General features: G+C 37.6%; 1 protein-coding gene across 1 annotated transcript; it reads left to right on the top strand.

Moving 5' to 3' along the window:
- The first annotated feature begins 8,664 nt into the window (after nt 1–8,664).
- Nucleotides 8,665–22,070, top strand: si:cabz01076231.1 (calcium-binding protein 2). Its single transcript, XM_051646047.1, has 8 exons — nt 8,665–8,749; nt 9,539–9,583; nt 12,661–12,817; nt 16,197–16,227; nt 18,676–18,819; nt 19,500–19,609; nt 21,370–21,517; nt 21,669–22,070. Exons 2-8 carry the CDS (start codon nt 9,546–9,548, stop codon nt 21,695–21,697), a joined length of 657 nt encoding a protein of 218 aa, XP_051502007.1. The 5' UTR covers nt 8,665–8,749; nt 9,539–9,545; the 3' UTR covers nt 21,698–22,070.
- Nucleotides 22,071–22,310: the final 240 nt, after the last annotated feature.

The following is a 22,310-nucleotide window of genomic DNA, read 5'->3' as shown; positions in this document are numbered from 1 at the left end:
TCGCCAATAGCCCCATACAGTTCACAGAGCGCCTCCTTATCATTAACACTGGGGGGAATGTACACTCCGATTATGAGGACAGGTGATGCACAATGTAGGTCACGTGACATACTTTCCTATCCACTCCTTGCTAGTTCAAGGATACAATCCGGTTGCGGCCAGTACGAAAGAACATGTCCGAAGGATGAGCGAAACGTAGCAAGTGACCAACAGTAACAAAACAAAAGGGTAGTGTAGAACAATAAGCGAATATAATCAACACATGAGACGAGGTCTAGCAACACACTAGTCAGCAGATGGTGCATACAGAAGTTGATCTTCCCCCCTCACTTTACTAGATCCGGGTCTTTATACGCTGGCATTGCATCCCGATTGGTGTACCGATGAGTGACATAAGGGTAGACCTGAAAGTGTGATAGCGAAGAAATAACGGGGCAAAAACAGACATTGGACAGAACACAGCTCTCGGGTCATAACACCTGCATACATTTTGGCCCCGATTTACTAAAGGTTTCGTGAATAAAAACATGTGCAAATTTGATAGCACGCTAATAAAAGGTCTGAGCTGATCTACTAACGCTGTCTTTTTTTGGGGGGGGGGGGGCCTTTGGCATATCATGGCACAGTTTCACAGCCGGCCCACCAGGAAAAGTCCCGGTTCTCCTTATGACCAGTCAACCCCTGACTTAACGTGTACATAATCTATTGTATTTTCTTTGTGAATTATGAACATTGCAAGTGAAGAGTGTCATGTGCATTCTCATCAACTACTCTCACACTTATTAAATAGCAAGGATTTTATGATGATATACAATCCCATACATAAACATATAAATGCCATATTGAATAAAAATAAAATGGTATTTAGTGAGAGATGTACTGTAATTGTATTTGGTAAAAGTACCACATGCAAAAGCCTCCTTTTGGAGGGTGTATCCAACATATTTGCACATGTAGTTATTTGTGTGATTTTTCTTCAAATACTTTGTTACTGTAGCCTACCTAAGTACAGTTTTTAATATTTGTACTTTACTTGAGGATAGATATTTCTTTGGACTTTTACTTTCACTTCACTACATTTTGAAGAGAAAATTGATACTTTTACTCTGATAAATTTCTCCAGACCCTTTAGTTACTTTTGTGACATGGTAACACCGCAAAAAAATAACAGCTGTACGTGCAAAAATGCATGCAGATCGGCGACAGTGATGTGTGATTCGTTGAAAGAATCATTTGAGTCGAATCTTTTAAATTGGAATGGTGGTGGCATAGTGGGCTAAAGCACATAACTGGTTGCTGGTTCAATCCCCACAGCCATCACCATTGTGTCCTTGAGCAAGGCACTTAACTCCAGGTTGCTCCAGGGGGATTGTCCCTGTAATAAAAGTCGCTTTGGATAAAAGCATCTGACAAATGCACAAATGTAAATTTGTTTCCTTTAAACTGAACAAAAAGATTCAAAAAGCGGTCTGAATGATTCATTTTGCGAATCACGAATCTGAATCAAAATCATAAGTGAAATGCGCCAGATTACGTGTTCCATCGTCTAATGATGACTAATGAAAATTAATTTGATAAGTTTAGGCTTAAACATTATGAAAGCTGTTAAATAATGAAGTTATGTGCGATCAGTCTCCCGCCTTTCCAGAAGACCTGTTCATATAAAAGACAATCAAAGACGTTTACATTTTACATTTTATGTTACTATGCTGTTGTTAAGTTGTTTTCTGTGTTGTTTTCTGTGTTTTTTGCACATTCCTCTGCAGTTTCTAGGGTGTTCTAGGTGGTTATTGGGTTGTTACTATGATGTTGTTCAGTTATTTTAACTCCGTTTTTAGCACATTGCTACAGTATGTGGTTGCCAGGTTGTTACTATGCTGTTGCTAAGTTGTTTTCTGTGTGATGGTCTCTCCGTGTTCTCCTCAAGTCAACAACCATCTCTTTTGTTTTTGTCCACATTCAGAGACGTAAGGGTAAACAAGTTTCCATCCACAGAACTGCCGCTCACTGGATGGTTTTTGTTTTTGGCACCATTCTGAGTAAATTCTAGAGACTGTTGTGTGTAGTGATGGTAAGTCCGATCCTTTTCCGTGAACCGGTTCTTTCGGATGGTTCGTTTCACTGAACTGGTTCAAAAAATGTTTCGCCAGTTCATTTACGTCATTACGTAATAACATCACTATATATAATACTAATACGCCGGCATCATAGAATACATGCACAAACACATTCAATAAAGCCATATGTAAGGGCATATTGCTGATTATAATATTTTATTTAATTAAGTTATAATAATAAGGGTGTTTATTGTCATCAGTGTTTCATTCAGTGATCTTACAATACATCCTACATTAAAGTTTTGCACCTAAAGCACCCAATACTTACGCTGATATACAAACGTGGATGTTCTACACGTTTAAAGCATAAAAAGTGATTCAACTAGTCTTAACCCTGTGAAGGCCAAATTTTAAAATAAATGAGCAAAACATTTTTTACTTTTCAGATGTTGTTGTAGGAGGCCTCTGATGCAGAAAAAAAATGTTTTTAAAAGTTTTTACGTTTTAGTAATTTTTTAATGACACGTTGTAATATTACAACAGTGGTCAGGGAGGGCAGCACAAATCCTGTATTTGTACTTGCATTGTCTGAACAAATATACAGAACAAATAAGTGTTTGTTTGCACAGTTGATTGCTTATGTAGCCCTGTAACTGTATATATCATGAATAATAAATCACACAACAGTCATATTTTTTATGAATTGTTATTTATTAATAAAAAATATAGGAAAACAGGAAAAAAATTTTTTACAAAACTGAACTTCCCAAATTTCAGGTATGGTTGTCCCAAAGTTCAGGTATGGTAGTCCCAAAGACAGTTCTTGTTCTCCGAACAAGGATGAACATTGCACTTGCGGCATAGAGTATTGGTTTAGCCAGTTTTGCAGAGTCTGCAGCGTCCTCTTGCTGTCTTCACTAGTAAATGTGCAACCATGTCCCTGCGCACATCCACCGGGGGGTGTGCAGATGGCCTCTTAGCTGGGGTCCCGTTTGGTTCACTCCCATCTGAGGACGGTCTCTTGTGAGCATTCAAAGGGCTCCTTGATGTCACCGTCTGTGTTACTGGGCTGCCACCGGCTGAAGATGGTCGCCCTCTCTTTGGTTTAATTGGAGTTGTGTTCACCTGAATTGGATTAGAACAGAATCAATTAAGATGTCAAAAATGCATTAAGATACAAGTCAGATATGTTATAAACAGTTAAATATTAAACATATTACAAACAATAAATAGCAGAAATGCATTCAAACCAGGATAAGAGAATCTTCTAGTTCTGCCTGAAACTGTCTCCTCTTGTAGAGGAGCCAGGCATTGATCACAGCGAGAATAATGGTGTGCCAGAAGATGTACAGGTACCACCGTTTCGATTTTATGCGGAACTTATATTTGGCAGCAAATTAATCCAATAAATTCGCACCTCCCATGAATTTGTTGTAAGTTCCCACAATGTAAGGCCTCTCAACTTCAATGTAGGTTTTGGTGGCTTTGTCCCAGCGTTTAATTTTCTGCACAGGTTCTGGACCAGCAAAGGATGACACAAGTGGCACTGCCCTGTTGTCCAACCAAACAGCATAGGTGTTCTGGTTCCCCTCGACTCTGAAGTCAAAGCTTCCTCTCCCACTCTTCTTCAGGCTCTTCTCGTCTGCAAGGTTACAGTCGGGTAGGCGTTCCTGTCTGGCTGTTCCCGTCTGCATAGATTTTGTAGTTCTACCCTTCTGGAAGCGTGGAAGCAAGCTTCATCACAACATCCCCTGACAATCCAAGTTCAGATTTGGCTCGATGTCCATTGACACTGCCTTGGTACACCTCAAAATCACAGACCATGCCAGAGATTCCACTTCTCACCCATAATTTGAACCCCTACGGGTGTGGCTTTCCTCGCAGATACCGCTTAATGCCGCTGAATTTCTCCTTGAAAGGGATCATCATCTCATCCACAGAGTTGTGTTCTTCCGGTACAACCTGCAGACACTTCTCTCTGAATGAGTCGAGCCAAGGTCTTAGTTTCCTAAGAATCATGCTACAACTATTCTCTAAAACATTCAAAAACATCCAGAACCTGTTTCTGCCCAACTGTTTCTGACTAACAAACAAAGACCAGGGCCAGTTCAATGTAATTTTTTACAACTAGAATGTAGTAATTTATTCAATTCAGGTCTAAATTCAAAATGTTAGCAAAGAAAACACATTTAGAACTTAGTTATAGTGAATAATCAAAGACATTATATCTCTATTAGTATTAGTTTTCCATTTGGGCACATGTGAGAAGTGCAGTGTGCCCCCCCACCCATGAAAAAATGCTACCTGACTCAACCAGTGTTGTAAAATAGCAACACAAATATAATAAGTTCAAAATCATCTTTTAAAACAAATTTCACAGTAGCTAAATATCTACATGTTGTACACATTGTAATAATCACAAAAAAATTATTTTGTTGTCCTCGGATCAGTGTACCGTTGACTCAAGAACTGTTGTCCTCGGATCAATGTACCGTTGACTTGAGAACTGTTGTCCTCAGATCAGTGTACTGTTGACTCAAGAACTATTGCCCTCGGATCAGTGTACCGTTGACTCGTGAACTGCTGATCGACTCAGTGTACTGTTGACTCAAGAGCTGCTGTCCTCAGATCAGTGTACTGTTGACTCGAGAACTGTTGTCCTCGGATCAGTGTTCTGTTGACTGGAGAAATGTTGTCCTCGGATCAGTGTTCTGTTGACTTGAGAACTGCTGTGATCGACTCGATGTACTGTTGACTCAAGAGCTACTGTCCTTGGATCAGTGTACTGTTGACTCAAGAACTGCTGTCCTCGGATCAGTGTACTGTTGACTCGAGCTGCTGTTCTCGGATCAGCGTACTGCTGATTCAAGAGCTGCTGTCCTTGGATCAGTGTACTGTTGACTCGAACAGTTGTCCTCGGATCAGTGTACTGTTGACTCAAGAGCTGCTGTCCTCGGATCAGTGTACTGTTGACTCAAGAGCTGCTGTGATCGACTCAATGTACTGTTGACTCAAGAGCTGCTGTCCTCGGATCAGTGTACTGTTGACTCAAGAGCTGCTATCCTCGGATCAGTGTACTGTTGACTCGAGAGCTGTTGTCCTCGGATCAGTGTACTGTTGACTCAAGAGCTGCTGTCCCCAGATCAGTGTACTGTTGACTCAAGAGCTGCTATTCTCGGATCATTGTACTGTTGACTCAAGAGCTGCTATTCTCGGATCATTGTACTGTTGACTCGAGAACTGCTGTGATCGACTCAATGTACTGTTGACTCAAGAGCTGCTGTCCTCGGATCAGTGTACTGTTGACTCAAGAGCTGCTATCCTCGGATCAGTGTACTGTTGACTCGAAAACTGTTGTCCTCGGATCAGAGTTCTGTTGACTTGAGAACTGTTGTCCTCAGATCAGTGTACTGTTGACTCGAGAACTGCTGTCCTCGGATCAGTGTTCTGTTGACTTAAGAGCTGCTGTCCTCGGATCAGCACACTGTTGACTCAAGAACTGCTGTCCTCGGATCAGTGTTCTGTTGACTCGAGAACTGCTGTCCTCGGATCAGCACACTTTTGACTCAAGAACTGCTGTCCTCGGATCAGTGTTCTGTTGACTTAAGAGCTGCTGTCCTCGGATCAGCACACTGTTGACTCAAGAACTGCTGTCCTCGGATCAGTGTTCTGTTGACTTAAGAACTGCTGTCCTCGGATCAGCACACTGTTGACTCAAGAACTGCTGTCCTCGGATCAGTGTTCTGTTGACTCGAGAACTGCTGTGATCAACTCAATGTACTGTTGACTCAAGAGCTGCTGTCCTCGGATCAGTGTACTGTTGACTCAAGAACTGCTGTCCTCAGATCAGTGTTCTGTTGACTTAAGAGCTGCTGTCCTCGGATCAGCACACTGTTGACTCAAGAACTGCTGTCCTCGGATCAGTGTTCTGTTGACTCGAGAACTGCTGTGATTGACTCAATGTACTGTTGACTCAAGAGCTCCTGTCCTCAGATCAGTGGACTGTTGACTCGAGAGCTGTAGACTGGATCATCTTTATACGTTGATAAAACGGTAATACAATCAAGTCATAAACATGTTTCCAGTATGTCTTATTTGTTACACTCTCTGTTGTTCAGCAAAATACACCTGAAACATGCATTTTGCCCCTTAATCACACACACATGCTCAATGTCAACAGCTCATCGGTTCTCAGTATGTCGGACACCTCTGAAAGAGGTGATTCTCTGTTCAGTGTACTGTTGACTCGAGAACTGTTACAAGCAACTCATTGTACTGTTGACTTGAGAGCTGTTGCGACCCGAGTGTTCAGTCCAATTTGTGAACTAGTTCAAGTGGTTCATTGCAAAAAAGAGTTGGCAAAAGCAGATATCACCAGTTCTAAGATCCTATTACTCCTGGTTATCAGATCATTTCAATTCGGAGTGTCAGGCACATCCGAGAGACAGGTTAAGATAGAGTAACTTATGGATCAGTGATGACTCAAGATGCAAACTGTTTCAAACGATTCAGTCCGATTTGGTGAACTAGTTCAACTCGTTCACTAAAAAGAACCGGTTCAAAAGAACGATTCATTCACAAACTGGACATCACTAGTTATGTGTGAAAATCCCAGGAGATCAGCAGTTACAGAAATACTCAAACTAGCCCATCTGGCACCAACAAGCATGCCACGCTCCAAATCACTGAGATCAAATTTTTTCCCCATTCTGATGATTGATGTGAACATTAACTGAAGCTCCTGACCCATATCTGCTTGATTTTATGCACTGCACTGCTGCCACACGACTGGCTTATTAGACAATCGCATGGATGATTGTTGGTGTCAGATGGGCTTGTCTGAGTATTTCTGTAACTTCTGAAATCACGACAACTTAATTAAAATGAAGACTCCAGTCATATCAGTGACCTTACAAAAGCTGTTTTTTTCTACATGGAGAGGGTCCGCACATGTTAGAATCACATGACCAGCTGAATACTACTCTCTTAATCTCAGTAATCGTCCTGTTATTGGACACTCATTGATTAAAGTAATCATGGCTGACTGTGAACACTACATTTCTACAATGACATCTGAAACTGAAATCTTTAGATTTTAAATGATTCTGCATCCAAGACACTAGGTGTCAGTGTAAGATGACATAAAGACAAAGGTTACTGAGATAACCTATAAAGATGTAAATATTGGGCCTTTGACATAAATGTGTTCTTTAAACAGTGCCGCCCCTGTAGACAGTTTTCATGAACGAGATGTTTTTCCTGGTTTATAGCCATCAGTAATGTCTTAATTTACACATTAATTATATCTGCCAGACACTGTTTAGATTCTGTGTAGCTATATATATATATATATGGCGTTAAAAATATATATTTTTAACGCGTAAAAATTAATGCAGTATCCGTTTTTTCCCCTTCCTTAGTCTTTGTGAGAAGGGAGACAGGTGCCTCAGGTTATACCTGGCAGGCTACTCACCCTTACTGGCTCCATATGTTTAGGATTAGGGTTGGGGTGGGGTCATGCTGCCTGCCTGGAATAAACAAAGGCACTTTTGTACAATGGCGAAACTTCACTAATGTTTTTCCCCACTTTCTGTGGCTAATTGGCATATATATATTTTTAGGAGGTACACACTCGACACGACTGCACATCCTAGCACAAAAACTAATTGTGTGGAGCAGTGCACGTTTCGATACATGCGACACATGTCCCGGGCATAATAAACAGGGGAGCGGATTTACTGTACAGAAATTGAAGACTTCGAGCGATACGGGCAAGCTGCTGTAATGCGCAACTACTATCTGAACCAGTTTCTAAAGCAGAACCGTGAAAGAGACACCCTGAGTGTGTGCGTGATAGAGACTGAAGGATGTGTCCATTCAGCAAATTAAACTTCAGCATTCAATTGCGATTATTCGCAATTAATTACAGAAATTGTGCGATTAATTAATTTTAAAAAATGTCATCGATTCCCAGCCATAATATATGTATGTATATATATTAAGAATATATCTTGATATAAGTGCATTTTCTACTTGTTTAAAAAAAAACAATCTGCCAGTCCCATAAGACAAAATACACTATATTGTAATTGTTATAATATGTATTGACAAAAAACAAGTCTAAATATCAAATGCAATTGTGTGTCTCAAATAAATGTATCTTGTTTTAAATCCTTTATTGTCATGTACACAGAAGTACAGGTTCATCCCTGATACTTTGAAATATTTAAAGATAGAAGAATAGAAATGTACAAAAGAGAGATGCAATTAAATATATATTGTATGCATATATACAGATGAGGTAGTGTGTCATGCAAAAATGAGCAATATTATTTTACGCTGTGTAAAATCCTCCTGGATCATTCTGAAGTAAGCCGGACAGTTCAAACGAAGATATCACACAAGCTTCTAAACAGTTTGGTAATAGAATCATCTTTCTATTATGGATCTGATGGTTTTTGCGTTGATACAAATAAAAAGTGACACAGTGACGCATCTGTATTTGATTGGTTTTAATGAATGGTGTCTGGTTCCTCTGTGTTCTTCAGAGAACTCAGCCACTCCCTCATGTTTGCTGTTTTAATCTGGACACGTTTAGCCATTTAATCACCTTTAAGATCTTCTGACGCAAATCCAGACAGTTGACTGGTTCACTTGTGTACTCAACATCACTCTGGTTCTGTCTGCTCACGGTAAGATGAAGTTGCATGCATTGAAATTGAGTTTCGTTGTGAAATTAGAGTTTGCAAATCCTTTGTTTCTGGTTTGACGATGGATTTTGTTCCCTGTAATTTCTTGCTTAACATAAGTGTTGCATTTGAGGTCTTGAGATGAAATGTTTTGACAGGGTTTGAGTTTGTGTGTTTGGAGGTAAATGTGGTTAATGTTTTATTCAGAAACAGAAGATCTAAAACAGTTTGCAATGACATTCGAAAGGAAGTACTGAAGTACACAATAGGAACAATAGTTCTGGTCACAGACAACATGGAAAAAATAATGCTGAATGCAAATAATAAAATGCAATTAACCATATAAGTGTACCTTTTTAATAGCAATAAATATATAGGCTTATCAACTATATAAAGCATTTTATCAACTTAACAAGCCAAATTAGACAGATCCAACATGGACCAATTGTGTAACGTAACCTCATCTTTGGAAATAATCAAAACTATGAAAGATAAAAGAAAATATGATTCATGCTACATGAAATGCAGGTTTCTGCTGTTTTGGTTTCGCCACTTGATGTCCAATGTCAAATCTGTGTCTTAAAGCAAAACCAGTCGAGAATCACTGATTTAGTACACTACTTTTTCACAAACCCTAAGTGTGTGTTAGTATAGTTATCATACTCGGTTTAAGTATGTGTTGCATGAAGTACTAATTGGATATTGTGATTCAGGTTATGTTTTGCTGAATCCCATAAGTGTCACATTTATGTTGATATTCACAACATTAATATTTGTTTCTATCATTGACAGCTACAGAATGGCAGAGAAACAGGAGAGAGCACCATCTACAGACAGGTAGGGCCATTTTTTTCAGTACTAATTAAAGGCCAAGTATACTTTGGTTTTCCACATGTCAGTACATCTAGTTTTTTATACATGCAGACAGTCGGTGGCGCATGTGCCTGCCGACGCTGCTGTTGCCTGTGCTAAATAAATCACAAAGTGTACAAAAACGTACAAAACGTAGTACGCACGCGGTCAAAAGTGTACACTATGGAAGGCGATAAGAAACGGCAAGTGGAATAATGAAGTATACTCTAGCCTCAAGAAATCAGTTATTTTTGTTTCAAAACAAATGTTGATGACTACTAACTTTGATGTTCGACTAGTTAGGCCATAACCAAATAAACAAGCCCGAAACTATGCGGCCTAATATTTATATGACATTCAACTAATGACACACTTCACGGTTTATTTTAAGCAAACTATGCATTGATAAATCTTGTAGGACATGTAAAAGTGATTCAAGTGTATTCACTTATTCTTATCAACTGGTACAATAGAAAAAAGTGCTTTTGCCATTGTTTACTGTGCATTTATTTAACTCTCCTATTGCATTCAGAATCTGCAGACACCTTTTGCATTCGCGGGTCACTTTTGACCCGGTTGAATTCAAGCTTATAAATCATTCATAACCCTTTAATTTTCATCTAAAACTATATTATAAGTTATTAATAGCTTCTTAACTGTTCATACATGTAAAAATATTGATATTTTTAACATGTTAACTGACAAATATAAAAGTGATTAATTAATAAGCCATTTTTATAGAAATAATAAAATGTAGAAATTCTTTGACATTTCAAAATATACATTAACTACAGCAAAACCAGTGTGATACGTGTGAAGATATATTTTTTATCAACGTTTCTGTGAAATCTGATCTAAATATAACATAATATATAATTTATATGAACATCTAATGTGAGAATTACTTTTACTATGACTCATAACTGCTCAATACAACTTCAATACAATATATTCTTTTTCAATTAAACTTCATCAAAACAACTGGACAACTCAAGTATACAACATTAATACTTCTTTACTATGTTTTTAAGCTAAATCTATGAACTCTCATGAACTGTTGAATGTTGATGTGTGATTATACTGTAGGACAATTTCCTCTTTCAAGCCCTATTTAGATTAATTTTGCTCTCGTCACACCCCCTTTAGACAGTAGCATCTTTGATTTAGTTTATTTATGTTTGTTACATCTGTCATGATTGTACAGGAATGTGTGTGTGTGTGTGTGTCTGTGTGTGTGTGTGTGTGTGTGACTGTATATGTGTGTGTGTGTGGTGTGTGTGTGTGTGACTGTATGTGTGTGTGTGTGTGTGTGTGTGAGTGTGTGTGTGTGTGTGTGTGTGTGTGTGACTGTATGTGTGTGTGTGTGTGTGTGTGTGTGTGACTGTATGTGTGTGTGTGTGTGTGTGTGACTGTATGTGTGTGACTGTATGTGTGTGTGTGTGTGTGACTGTATATGTGTGTGTAATGTGTGGTGTGTGTGTGTGACTGTATGTGTGTGTGTGTGTGTGTGTGTGTGTGTGTGTGTGTGACTGTATGTGTGTGTGTGTGTGTGTGTGTGTGTGACTGTATGTGTGTGTGTGTGACTGTGTGTGTGTGTGACTGTATGTGTGTGTGTGTGTGTGTGACTGAATGTGTGTGTGTGTGTGTGTGTGTGTGTGTGTGTGTGACTGCATGTGTGTGTGTGTGAGACTGTATGTGTGTGTGTGTGACTGTATGTATGTGTGTGTGTGTGTGACTGCATGTGTGTGTGTGTGACTATGTATGTGTGTGTGTGTGTGTGACTGCATGTGTGTGTGTGTGACTGTATGTGTGTGTGACTACATGTGTGTGTGTGTGTGTGACTGTATGTGTGTGTGTGTGTGTGTGACTGTATGTGTGTGTGTGTGTGTGTGACTGTATGTGTGTGTGTGTGGTGTGTGTGTGTGTGTGTGTGTGTGTGTGTGTGTGTGACTGTATGTGTGTGTGTGTGTGACTGTGTGTGTGTGACTGTATGTGTGTGTGTGTGTGTGTGTGTGTGTGTGTGTGTGTGACTGCATGTGTGTGTGTGTGTGTGTGTGTGAGTGTGTGTGTGTGACTGTATGTTTGTGTGTGTGACTGTGTGTGTGTGTGAGAGTGTGTGTGTGTGTGTGTGTGTGTGTGTGTGTGTCTGTGTGTGTGTATGTGTGTGTCAGTGAGAGACAAAAAAGTGTGTGAGAGAGTTTGGGAAAGAGGCTAAATGCAAGTGAAGTGTTTAAAATAAAAAAATCTAATTCATAGATGTACAAAAAAATCGACAAAATATCACGTGTAAAGCCACAATTGATACCTTGGTCAAAAATGACCCACAAATGCAAAAGATGTGACAATTGTTAAATGGTTATATCTCTTAAACAGTTTTATAAAACAATAATGAAAAAATGCATTATATGTATTTTGATAGTCTTGAGTTTGGTTCCCATTCTAAAAACTATGTGATATTTAAAAATGATTATCTAGTCAAGTCAAGTCATTTTTATTTTTTAGATGCAACTGTCCTTGTTAGTTGACTGATGAAGGGTTTTGTTGGCAATTAATTGGTAGTTTATTATCTGCCTCTCCCGGGTGAAAAACGTCCGGAACGCAATAGGAGGGTTAAGTTTGGCTTCTTCCATATTTTGTTTAACAACTTGAATGCATGACATGTCGTAATAAGAAATGCCCAGCTCAGATGTCAGAGCTTCCCAGGTGCACTTGAAGGCAGCAATACTTGCTATAGCACTATAGCTGACATTAGTATAAAATGTCTTCTTCTACGGTCAGTTTTCTCTTTCAAGTCAAATACTGTCGAGCAACAGTTTGAAGAGAATCTTGCTGAGAAAGCTAGTTAAAGTTAGTTAAACTGTTGACATGTTTATAGCAGCTACGTTTGAAAGAAAGTCAATCAACACCGTGGGTACTGAGGTTTGTTTATTACAACAGTAATGCAAGAACGCACTTTAAGAATGTACAACGGGTTTGTGCACTTGCAATGCATTGCTCAAGTGTTTGCACTGGCATATTTGCATGAAGTATGTTTCTACTTCTGCTTTTTCCCCTCCTGAAAGCATCAAATCCAGCCAATCAACTGATGGCTCTGCCCACAAATCAGCCCTCCGCAAGACGGCATCTGGTGACATGGCCAAAAATAAGAAAGGCAAGAAGTCAAATGAGGACGCCATGAACAAAGTGTACACTAACCTGCTCCACAGCGTCTTTGGACAGGTACACCCAGGCATACCTCACTACAACTGAAGAGTAACACACTCTGAAACAAATGTTTTGCTGCAGTTGTTGTGCACTTCAGTACCTGACAAAATATCTCCAGCAGAAACAAAACTGCATGACAAGGGTTAAATGAAAATTCGGTCATTGTTCTTAAGACTCGTATGGAATATTATAACAAAAATCATGTAAAAAAGACAAGAAAAACTCAATGAAATATCATAAAAGTTGTCCATATAACTTACAGTATGTGCTGCATTCCAAGACTTCTGAAATCCTATGATAGCTTTATGTGAGGAATAAACCCAAAATGAATTCATTATTCACAAAATACCTTCTCCTCAAGACATGTTGCACCAGGTTTGACGAGAACGGTTTTGACATCACTGACATCAAACCTTACAAAACATGTCTTAAGGAACCTTTAGCACAAATTAGATTTTATTTGCCCCTAAGAGGACAGGGCAGGAATATTTTTTCTGAAATAGTTTTGTTCCCTTGCAATAGTTTTGTGTGCTCTCGCAATAGTTTTGTGTTCCCTCGCAATACGTTTTTGGTTCCCTCACAATACGTTTTTGGTTCCCTCGCAAAACGTTTTGCTTTTCCCCGCAATAGTTTTGCGTTCCCTCGCAATAGTTTTGCGTTCCCTTGCAATAGTTTGCGTTACCTCGCAATAATTTTGCGTTCCCTCGCAATAGTTTTGCGTTCCCTCGAAATAGTTTGCGTTACCTCGCAATAGTTTTGCGTTCCCTCACAATAGTTTGCGTTACCTCGCAATAATTTTGCGTTCCCTTGCAATATGTTTTTGGTTCCCTCGCAAAATGTTTTGCTTTTCCTCGCAATAGTTTTACGTTCCTTCGCAATAGTTTTGCGTTCCCTCGCAATAGTCTGCGTTACCTCGCAATAGTTTTGCGTTCCCTCGCAATAGATTTGTGTTCCCTCGCAATACGTTTTTGGTTCCCTCGCAAAACGTTTAGCTTTTCCTCGCAATAGTTTTGCGTTCCCTCGCAATAGTTTTGCATTCCCTCGCGATAGTTTGCGTTCCCTCACAATAGTTTGCGTTACCTCGCAATAGATTTGTGTTCCCTCGCAATACGTTTTTGGTTCCCTCGCAAAACGTTTAGCTTTTCCTCGCAATAGATTTGCATTCCCTCGCAATAGTTTGCGTTACCTCGCAATAGTTTTGCGTTCCCTCGCAATATGTTTTTGGTTCCCTTGCAAAACGTTTTGCTTTTCCTCGCAATAGTTTTGCGTTTCCTTGCAATAGATTGCGTTACCTCGCAATAGTTTTGCATTGCCTCCCAATAAATTTACCATGATTTTAGTAAAATTACCATATTTTAACCTTGATAATTCATAATAAAATAGTACTAATACAGGAAAACAAAAAAAAACTATGGTATTAAAAATCATAATTTTATGGTTATTTTGATTTGACTACAAATGCCATGGTATTTGTAGTAAAACTATAGTAATCACAAGATTAACCATGTTTAATCTATAGTAAAACCATTGTTAATATATGGATACAGTATACTGTATTAAAACCATGGTTTCCACCCAATAAATAAAAATAAAATAAACGTAAAATAATAATAATAATAATTTAACAAATTATTCGCCTAAATCAATCATGGTTACTTCAATATTACTATAGAAAAAAATATTCCACCAAAAACTATGGTTAATACAGTCTACAATATTGGAAGCTCTTTTTTATACAGTTACATTTGTTAATATTAGTAAATGCATTAAGTCTCATTAACTAACAATGAACAAAATATTTTTTATGGTATTTATTGATCTTTGTTAATGTTAATAAAAAAAAATGTATTGTTAGTTTATGTTAGTTCATAGTGCATTAACTAATGTTAACATATACAACTTTTGATTTAAAAATCAAATGTTGAAATTAATATTAACCAAGATTAATAAATGCTGTAAAAGTGAAAGTGTAAACGAGAAGAAATATTTCTAATAATAATAATTACAATGATTTTAATTAAATCTTAATATTAATTAATATTTGTAAAGAAATTAATTTGTAGATTCAGTTTAAATGTGTCTATAAAAGTAATGCTCAAACATTAAAGCACAAACCTTTAGATCATGAGAAAGATCAATTCAGTCAAGTGTGTCCAAACTTTTGTCTGTCAGCATTTACACAGTTTGCATTTATTCATTTTAATTGAATGTATTATACTGACTTTTGGTGTGTGTGTTCGGGGCCAGTGTGTGTGTTGTGTGTGTATCATACGTTCACAAAAGTGCTCATTAACTCGGTCTAATCCCTCTCAGACGGTGTAATTATAGCTCATGATGAGGTTCAGTGTCACTCTTCATTTACTGTAATGACGTTTAACGATACTTAACGACGGATGAAACGGGACATGCTGACGTTTGATTCATGACTCTTCTACACACTGCAACATACTCGCAGTACAAAAGCATTAAACTGTTTGCCTGTGCTTGTGGGAGTTCTGGGTGTCAAACCGTTTATGACCTTACCCCAATGAAAGAAAGCCGGCACGTTGAGATTTTTGGTCATTAAATGGCGGTCACACTAGACTTTCAGCTTGCACATTTTTTCAGACGGAAATGTTTTTAAAAATGTCACTCTTTTCCTGTAAAAAACAGCATAGTGAAATAAATGCTGATCATGTGAATGAGAGAGAAACACAGAACGGTTGACGATGCTCTTGATTTTAAGTGATTGTTCTTTGACCCAAAACACATGATTGCTGGAAACAGGAAGCTTCTCGTAGAGCTTTAATCTGTCTGATCTGTGAGTGCCGTCATTCCTCATTCTGTCCTCTTTATGTACTTATTTCACTAATACATGAGGGTGATATAAACACAACCACAACTATTCTAGTCTCGTGTGACCAGACTTTTGACAATCAGCTTTACTTTTGGTCCACATTGAAGCTTATTCTGATCAAGAACCGTCCACTAAGACAGAAAGAGACGTGTGACTGACACTTAAAGCAACCAATTACAACTCTTTTTGTTTTTTATGTGACATTTAAGGTGCGGTTTTATTTTAAATAGATGAAACCACAGTAATAAACTGGCATAGTAGTAGTAGTCTCCATGAAAGTTTGTACAGAGAAATTGGCAGAAAATGTGTTGAATTTCAGTTCAAAAGCAAAAAGTACTAATTATTGCACAGACATAACTCAGACACCAAAACAGATTTAACAGGACTGCTCGTGGATATCGATAGTTTACTTTCTACTAAGTGTCGTAATCAGAACTATGCATGTGCACACTGACTCCTGGACATTATGTAAAGTTTAAATCAGATGTATGAAGCATTCAAAATGAACTAACAGTATACACCTGTCTCTGTTTCTCTTGTTTCATTTGCTCCCGTCAGGAGAGAGAGTTATCACAACCAGAGCTGGATGGTGAGTATCTTTACTCAGATACATAACAACATATAACACAATGCGTAACATAACAACACACTGTAAAAAGTATGGTAACAATATTACACTTAATATTTTTAAAAAATCTTTTAAACCTTGTTTATTTGAATGAAAACTTCTTAAAGGTGCTGTAAGCAAATTTAGCCATTCTAGAATTTCGACGAGACTGAGCTGTTGAATTAGCCACGCCTCCTCTTTCCAAAACCCCGCCCTCCAAAGATACCAAATTATCTTTATTGAGACCGACATCATGCAGAAACGGTTGTTAAAAACAACAGCAGTAAAATAGCGCCCTCAACTGACAACTGTTATGAACAACATGGCATAAAAATGGCATTAAGCCTCAATAATTCACTGCAACTACAATACTATGAGAACGTGCAGAATGATTGACAGGTAGAAAGCGTCATTGTCCGCGGACACATTTTTGTTTGTTGTTTACAGAGTCTAGAGCTGTCACAGACACTGATGAGATATCTCACAACATTAACTTCATTAATATCTTTCAGGGAGTAGGGACATTTTCTACATCCGTACCTTTCCTTGAAAAATATCGCTTACAGCAACTTTAATTAAATCATTTGAATTGACCCAAATTAGTTAGTATTTAAGCCTTGTTTTTTAAATGAAATCTCCTTAAATAAATCATGTGAAGTGACTCAAATTAGTTAGTATATGACACATGATGAATTTTAACAAAAGGTGTTTATTCTACTAATAATATTAAGCTCATTTACTGATTTCATTTACCATTTTTTCCACTTTAAAATATTTTAAATGATTAATGCCTAATGCATTTTTAACATATATATCAACATTTTAAATATTATTTTCACTCAAAGAATTTACATTTATTTAGACATATCAATAACTTGTAAAATGAGCTAGCAATAATATATATATATATATATATATTATATATATATATATATATATATATATATATATATATATATATATATATATATATATAAAAACACAAATGTATTTATTTTAAGTATTTATTTTATCAAACAGGGAGCAGTGTACATTATACAAAACACACTGGTTTAATATATATATTTATTAAATATATAAATATTATGAAATAGTTTTGAATTAAAAAAAATATATATACATCATATAATTGAAGAAATAAAAATAAAGCGCCATGTAATGAAAAACTAAATTAAGGTCATACTTTAAAAACAAACTAAATAGCTTAAAGTTTTGTTCCACAACTTACTGTCCAAAATGTCCTGTTGTCAAAGTCTTAAGACAAACCTGCTCTTAAAGGGACAGTTCACCCAAAAATGCCATCCCAGATGTGTGTGACTTTCTTTCTTCTGCTGAACACAAATGAAGATTTTTAGAAGAATATTTCAGCTCTGTAGCTCCATACAATGCAAGTGAATGGTGACCAGAAATTTGAAGCTCCAAAAAGCACAAAAAAGCCAATTAAAAGTAATCCATATGACTCCAGTGGTTAAATTAATGTCGTCTGAATCGGTTGTGCGTGAGAACAGACTAAAATATAACTCTTGACATTGCATTCTCTAGGCACGATTATGATTTCAAGCTCGATAACACTTCCTATAGCCACCTATTGATATGTGCATGCGTCAAGCACTAGGAAGTGTAAACGAGCTTGAAATCATAATCATAAATCATAAAAATGTACAGTGAAAAGGAAGAGTTATATTTTAGTCTCACGCAAAACCGATGAGATCGCTTCAGGTATTTTTGTATGTGTTTTTTTAAAATGGATTTAACCACTGGAGTCGTATGGATTACTTCTATGCTGCATTTGTGCTTTTTGGAGCTTTAAAGTTCTAGTCACCATTCACTTGCATTGTAAGGTCCTACAGAGCTGAAATATTCTTAAAAAAAAATCTTCATTTGTGTTCTGCAGAAGAAAGAAAGTCATACACATCTAATATACATTATACTGTAAGATAGCATAACACAAAAAGCGTAACTTTTAGCCCGAGATGGAGCACTTGTGTTAAAATGAATGGAATAAATTGGAACACCCAATACGGTGGATGTAGAAAAGGAAGTCCCGCCTTACAGATAAAAGAGCCAATCACCTTTTAGATACAGACATCAGTTAACTCGAGAACGTTAGCCGAACCCGTCTGAAAAATAGTGTTTTTAGCGTGATCTGAGCTAAAGAAGCACAATTTATGAAATCATTGTTGTCAGATTTTACAGCTGATTTGAAAAATGTTCTTTGATCGTAATCTTGACCAACCTTTCTGGACATTTCCATCTTCCTCCATTCATGTAGATAAGAGCTGCATTTTTATCCATAGAAATAGCTGCCCGAGAGCGTTCACAAGAGGCTGACTTAAAAATGGACTTTAATATGTAACACAACACAAGCTGTACTGCAGACAACATTGTTGCATTAATACATTTTGTGTGTTGTGATGTGTCATTTTTCAGAGCTTTCTGATGCATTTAAGGAGTTTGATTATGATCAGGACGGATATCTGAATTATAAAGATCTGGCCGAGTGTATGAGGACGATGGGATACATGCCAACAGAGATGGAGCTACTGGAGATTATTCAACAGATTAAAATGAGACGTGAGTTTGAGTATGTTTGTGTATGTATGTGTCTTTGTTTCAATATGGCTGCATCACAATTCACAAACTTCTATTCCCCAAAGTATGTACTTCACGGTTAAATTATGAAATGTTCGGCAACCTGAAAGTTGAAGTGAATGCAATCAGACTGCCGTGTCGCTAGGTGGCGACAATGAAGAAAACAGCGATGAAAGTGACGAGGAGGAGAAGCTAACAGACTAATCGGCTAGCAGTACGCTAAGCTAGTAGGCTAACCAGTTAGCTTGAGAGGTAACTGGATAAACAGAACAAGAAATGTTCAGTTTGACCATTATTAGCTTCGGTTTAATGACATTATAGGTGACATAATTTAAAAGTTATTCCTTGTGATATTTACACAGTTAAGACAACATGAATCAAACAGTGATTGCATAGAGTTCGCATAAAAGTTATGTCTTCGCCTTGCGAAAATAAAAATACACTTGATACAGTTTGCATGAGGCATTAGAATCTAGCTACATTCAATAGTTTGGGCCTCATTTGAAAACGTTTAAAATGCACCAGAAATTATACAACATCCAGAGACTTTTGGCATACAAGGTTACTATTTAATCTCTCAAACTATGAAGGATGGATAGTATGTGAACTGGAACCCGTAGCCTGTGTATGTAGAACTGATATTGCTGTATGTTTGTGTTTAGTCGGGGGTCTGATGGATTTCGACGATTTCTGTGAGTTAATGGGACCTCGGATGATGGTGGAGACAGCTGATATGCTGGGACTCAAAGAACTCAAATGTTCCTTCAGTCAGGTCAGACATTTCACACAATGACAAATAATAATGCCATTATATCAGCTAATAACCACTTTTCTGTTTATTCGTTTTTTTATTTGCTATATACTGTAAATACACTGTAAAAATGACAAAAGTTGAGTAATCTTAAAAAGTAAAGCAACCAGCATTTCAGGCAAATTAGTTGTACCAACTTAACACTTCAAGTTGGATTGTAAGTTCCATGAACTTAATACAATAAGTTCAGCAAGCTCAAAAATATTACTGATTTTTACAAGTAGATCTAAGTTCAATAAATTTGCATTTTTAAGTACAGCTGACCATAATTTTCAATATTCTTTTTTTTTTTTTTTCTCCATTTTTCTCCCCAATTTGGAATGCCCAATTCCCAATGCGCTCTAAGTCCTCGTGGTGGCGTAGTGACTCGTCTCAATCCGGGTGGCGGAGGACGAATCTCAGTTGCCTCCGCGTCTGAGACCGTCAACCCACGCATCTTATCACGTGGCTTGTTGAACACGTTACCACGGAGACCTAGCGTGTGTGGAGGCTCACGCTATTCTCCGCGGCATCCACGCACAACTCACCACACGCCCCACCGAGAGCGAGAACCACATTATAGCGACCACAAGGAGGTTACTCCATGTGACTCTACCCTCCCTAGCAACCGGGCCAATTTGGTTGCTTAGGAGACATGGCTGGAGTCACTCAGCACACCTGGATTCAAACTTTCGCTGAGCTACCCAGGCCCCCAATTTTAAATATTCTTGATATAAAAAGATATTCTTTATTAAGCAGATATACATTTTTCCACATTAGATAATGTGTCTGCCCCACCAAGATACCAAGTAGTTGGTCCAACTTAAAAAGTTGTGTAGTTGACAATTACGTAAAACCTTTTAGAAGTCAACTTAATAACTGAAGAAACTTAATCAAAGCGAACACTAATCACCCTGATGGAGACTTCATTATATATTAAAAAGATTTCCTTGTCAATCCAAACATGACATTGTATGTGCTCAATTTTAAGTTGCTCTAACTTAAATGGCATGAGAGTTGACTTTATTGATTATTTTAAGTAATCTCAATTTTTCTACATTAGATAGTACAATCAACTTGTAAAAGTCCGTTTATCTCCCAATATTGAAGTTGTATTTTTTTACAGTGTACATCTAAAGTTTGGTCAGATTAAATAAAGTTGTTAAATCAGATTATGTTGTTTAAGTGAAATGAAGAACAAAGTCATTGGAGTTGATTTGTTTAGAGTTTGACATTAGCTTGATGCTAAGCTAATGACGTGATACCAGGGGCGGACTGGCCATAGGGAGAACCGGGACTTTTCCCGGTGGGCCGGCCACAAAACGGGCTGCCACATTATGCCGAATGTGCCGCGACTGGCTGAAGAGGGCCGAAAAACGGCGCCGTGATGTGCAGAAAAGGACAGCGACCCAATACAACACAACACAAATCAAATTGTTCATTTTTGATGAGATTGATTAGGTGTTAACAGCTGGTACAAAGTATTCCTAAGATTTTGCACTGACAGACTGTTTCAAACCACCGTAATTAATTCTAAAACATCTTTTTTGGGGGGGGGGGCCCAGATTTAGTTTGTCGCTAAAAGTATATTGACGCTTTTAAAATACTGTCTAGATAGGCAGTTTGGAACGGAGCTCCTTTTTGTCAGACTTTGTCTGTTGTTTGTCTTTCAACATCGTCCTGGTCATGTTTCCGTTTACATCATCATCATCATCATCATCATCTGTGTTTGTGTGGGTCAGTTTGACACAGATGGAGATGGAAAGATCTCTCTAGATGAGATGAAGGAGGCCGTGAAGACTCTGTTAGGAGAGAAACTCAAGAAGGGAGAACTAGAGGAAATTCTGAAGGAGCTGGACCTCAACGGTGACGGAACGGTGGACTTTGATGGTGAAGAGATCTTCAACACTTCACAAACACACACTCACAAATAAACATTCCAGTAGGAACTGAAAGGTTTTTACAGTGTAATGGTCTTCTCTGAACCTCAGTGACTTATCTAATGTCAAAAAATATAACGTGACCTTCTGTTTTCTTGTAGAGTTTGTGATGATGCTGTCGATTCGGTAACCACCGTCATCTCTCATCCAATGAGATGTTAGATAGGTGCTGGTGCAGGTGCAGGTGCAGATGTGATGTCATAACAAACACTCTATTCTCATTGGTTCCTGAACAAATTCTTCCAGAAAAGATCTGCAAACTTATTTAGATGTTTTCTGAATGATTGGTTAAAGTTAGAAACAAATGTATGCCAGTGTATTTGAATATATAGACAGTTCTCACTTTAACATACTGTATATGACTCTGAATGTGATGTATGTATATGTATAGAAATATAACATTATTTTCATAAACATCAGTAGGCCTTTGAACAAGTGTACATAATGCAAGAATTTTTTTAGTTTTGTTAATAAACACATAAAGTAAAAAAAAATAAAATGTGACAGAATTATTTGAATTATCTGTAAACAATGTAAAAATGCATGAACATTTTCACAAGGGTAGAATCACACATTTTAAACAGCACTTTACCATATAGCTGAAAGATGCCAAATCTGTGGGTCACTGTTTTCCAAAGATCTCTGTTGGATTTATTGTTATTCTGAGTAATAATTCAATTTTTACTCCAGTTCAGGATGTTTTATAGCTTAATTCACACTGGTCATAGTGTTAAAGCAAGTTC

This window comes from Myxocyprinus asiaticus, chromosome 2, assembly GCF_019703515.2.
Source record: "Myxocyprinus asiaticus isolate MX2 ecotype Aquarium Trade chromosome 2, UBuf_Myxa_2, whole genome shotgun sequence".
Lineage (NCBI taxonomy): Eukaryota > Metazoa > Chordata > Actinopteri > Cypriniformes > Catostomidae > Myxocyprinus > Myxocyprinus asiaticus.
Note: the sequence above shows the minus strand (reverse complement) of the source record. Positions and strands in the feature narration are given on the sequence as shown.

What these genes read in the sequence shown, in the direction of transcription:
- si:cabz01076231.1 (XM_051646047.1), top strand. Translation starts at nt 9,546, where the DNA reads ATGGCAGAGAAACAGGAGAGAGCACCATCTACAGACAG. An exon ending in TCCACAGCGTCTTTGGACAG is followed by an intron (nt 12,818 to 16,196) that starts GTACACCCAGGC and finishes TGCTCCCGTCAG; the next exon opens with GAGAGAGAGTTATCACAACC. An exon ending in CGGAACGGTGGACTTTGATG is followed by an intron (nt 21,518 to 21,668) that starts GTGAAGAGATCT and finishes GTTTTCTTGTAG; the next exon opens with AGTTTGTGATGATGCTGTCG.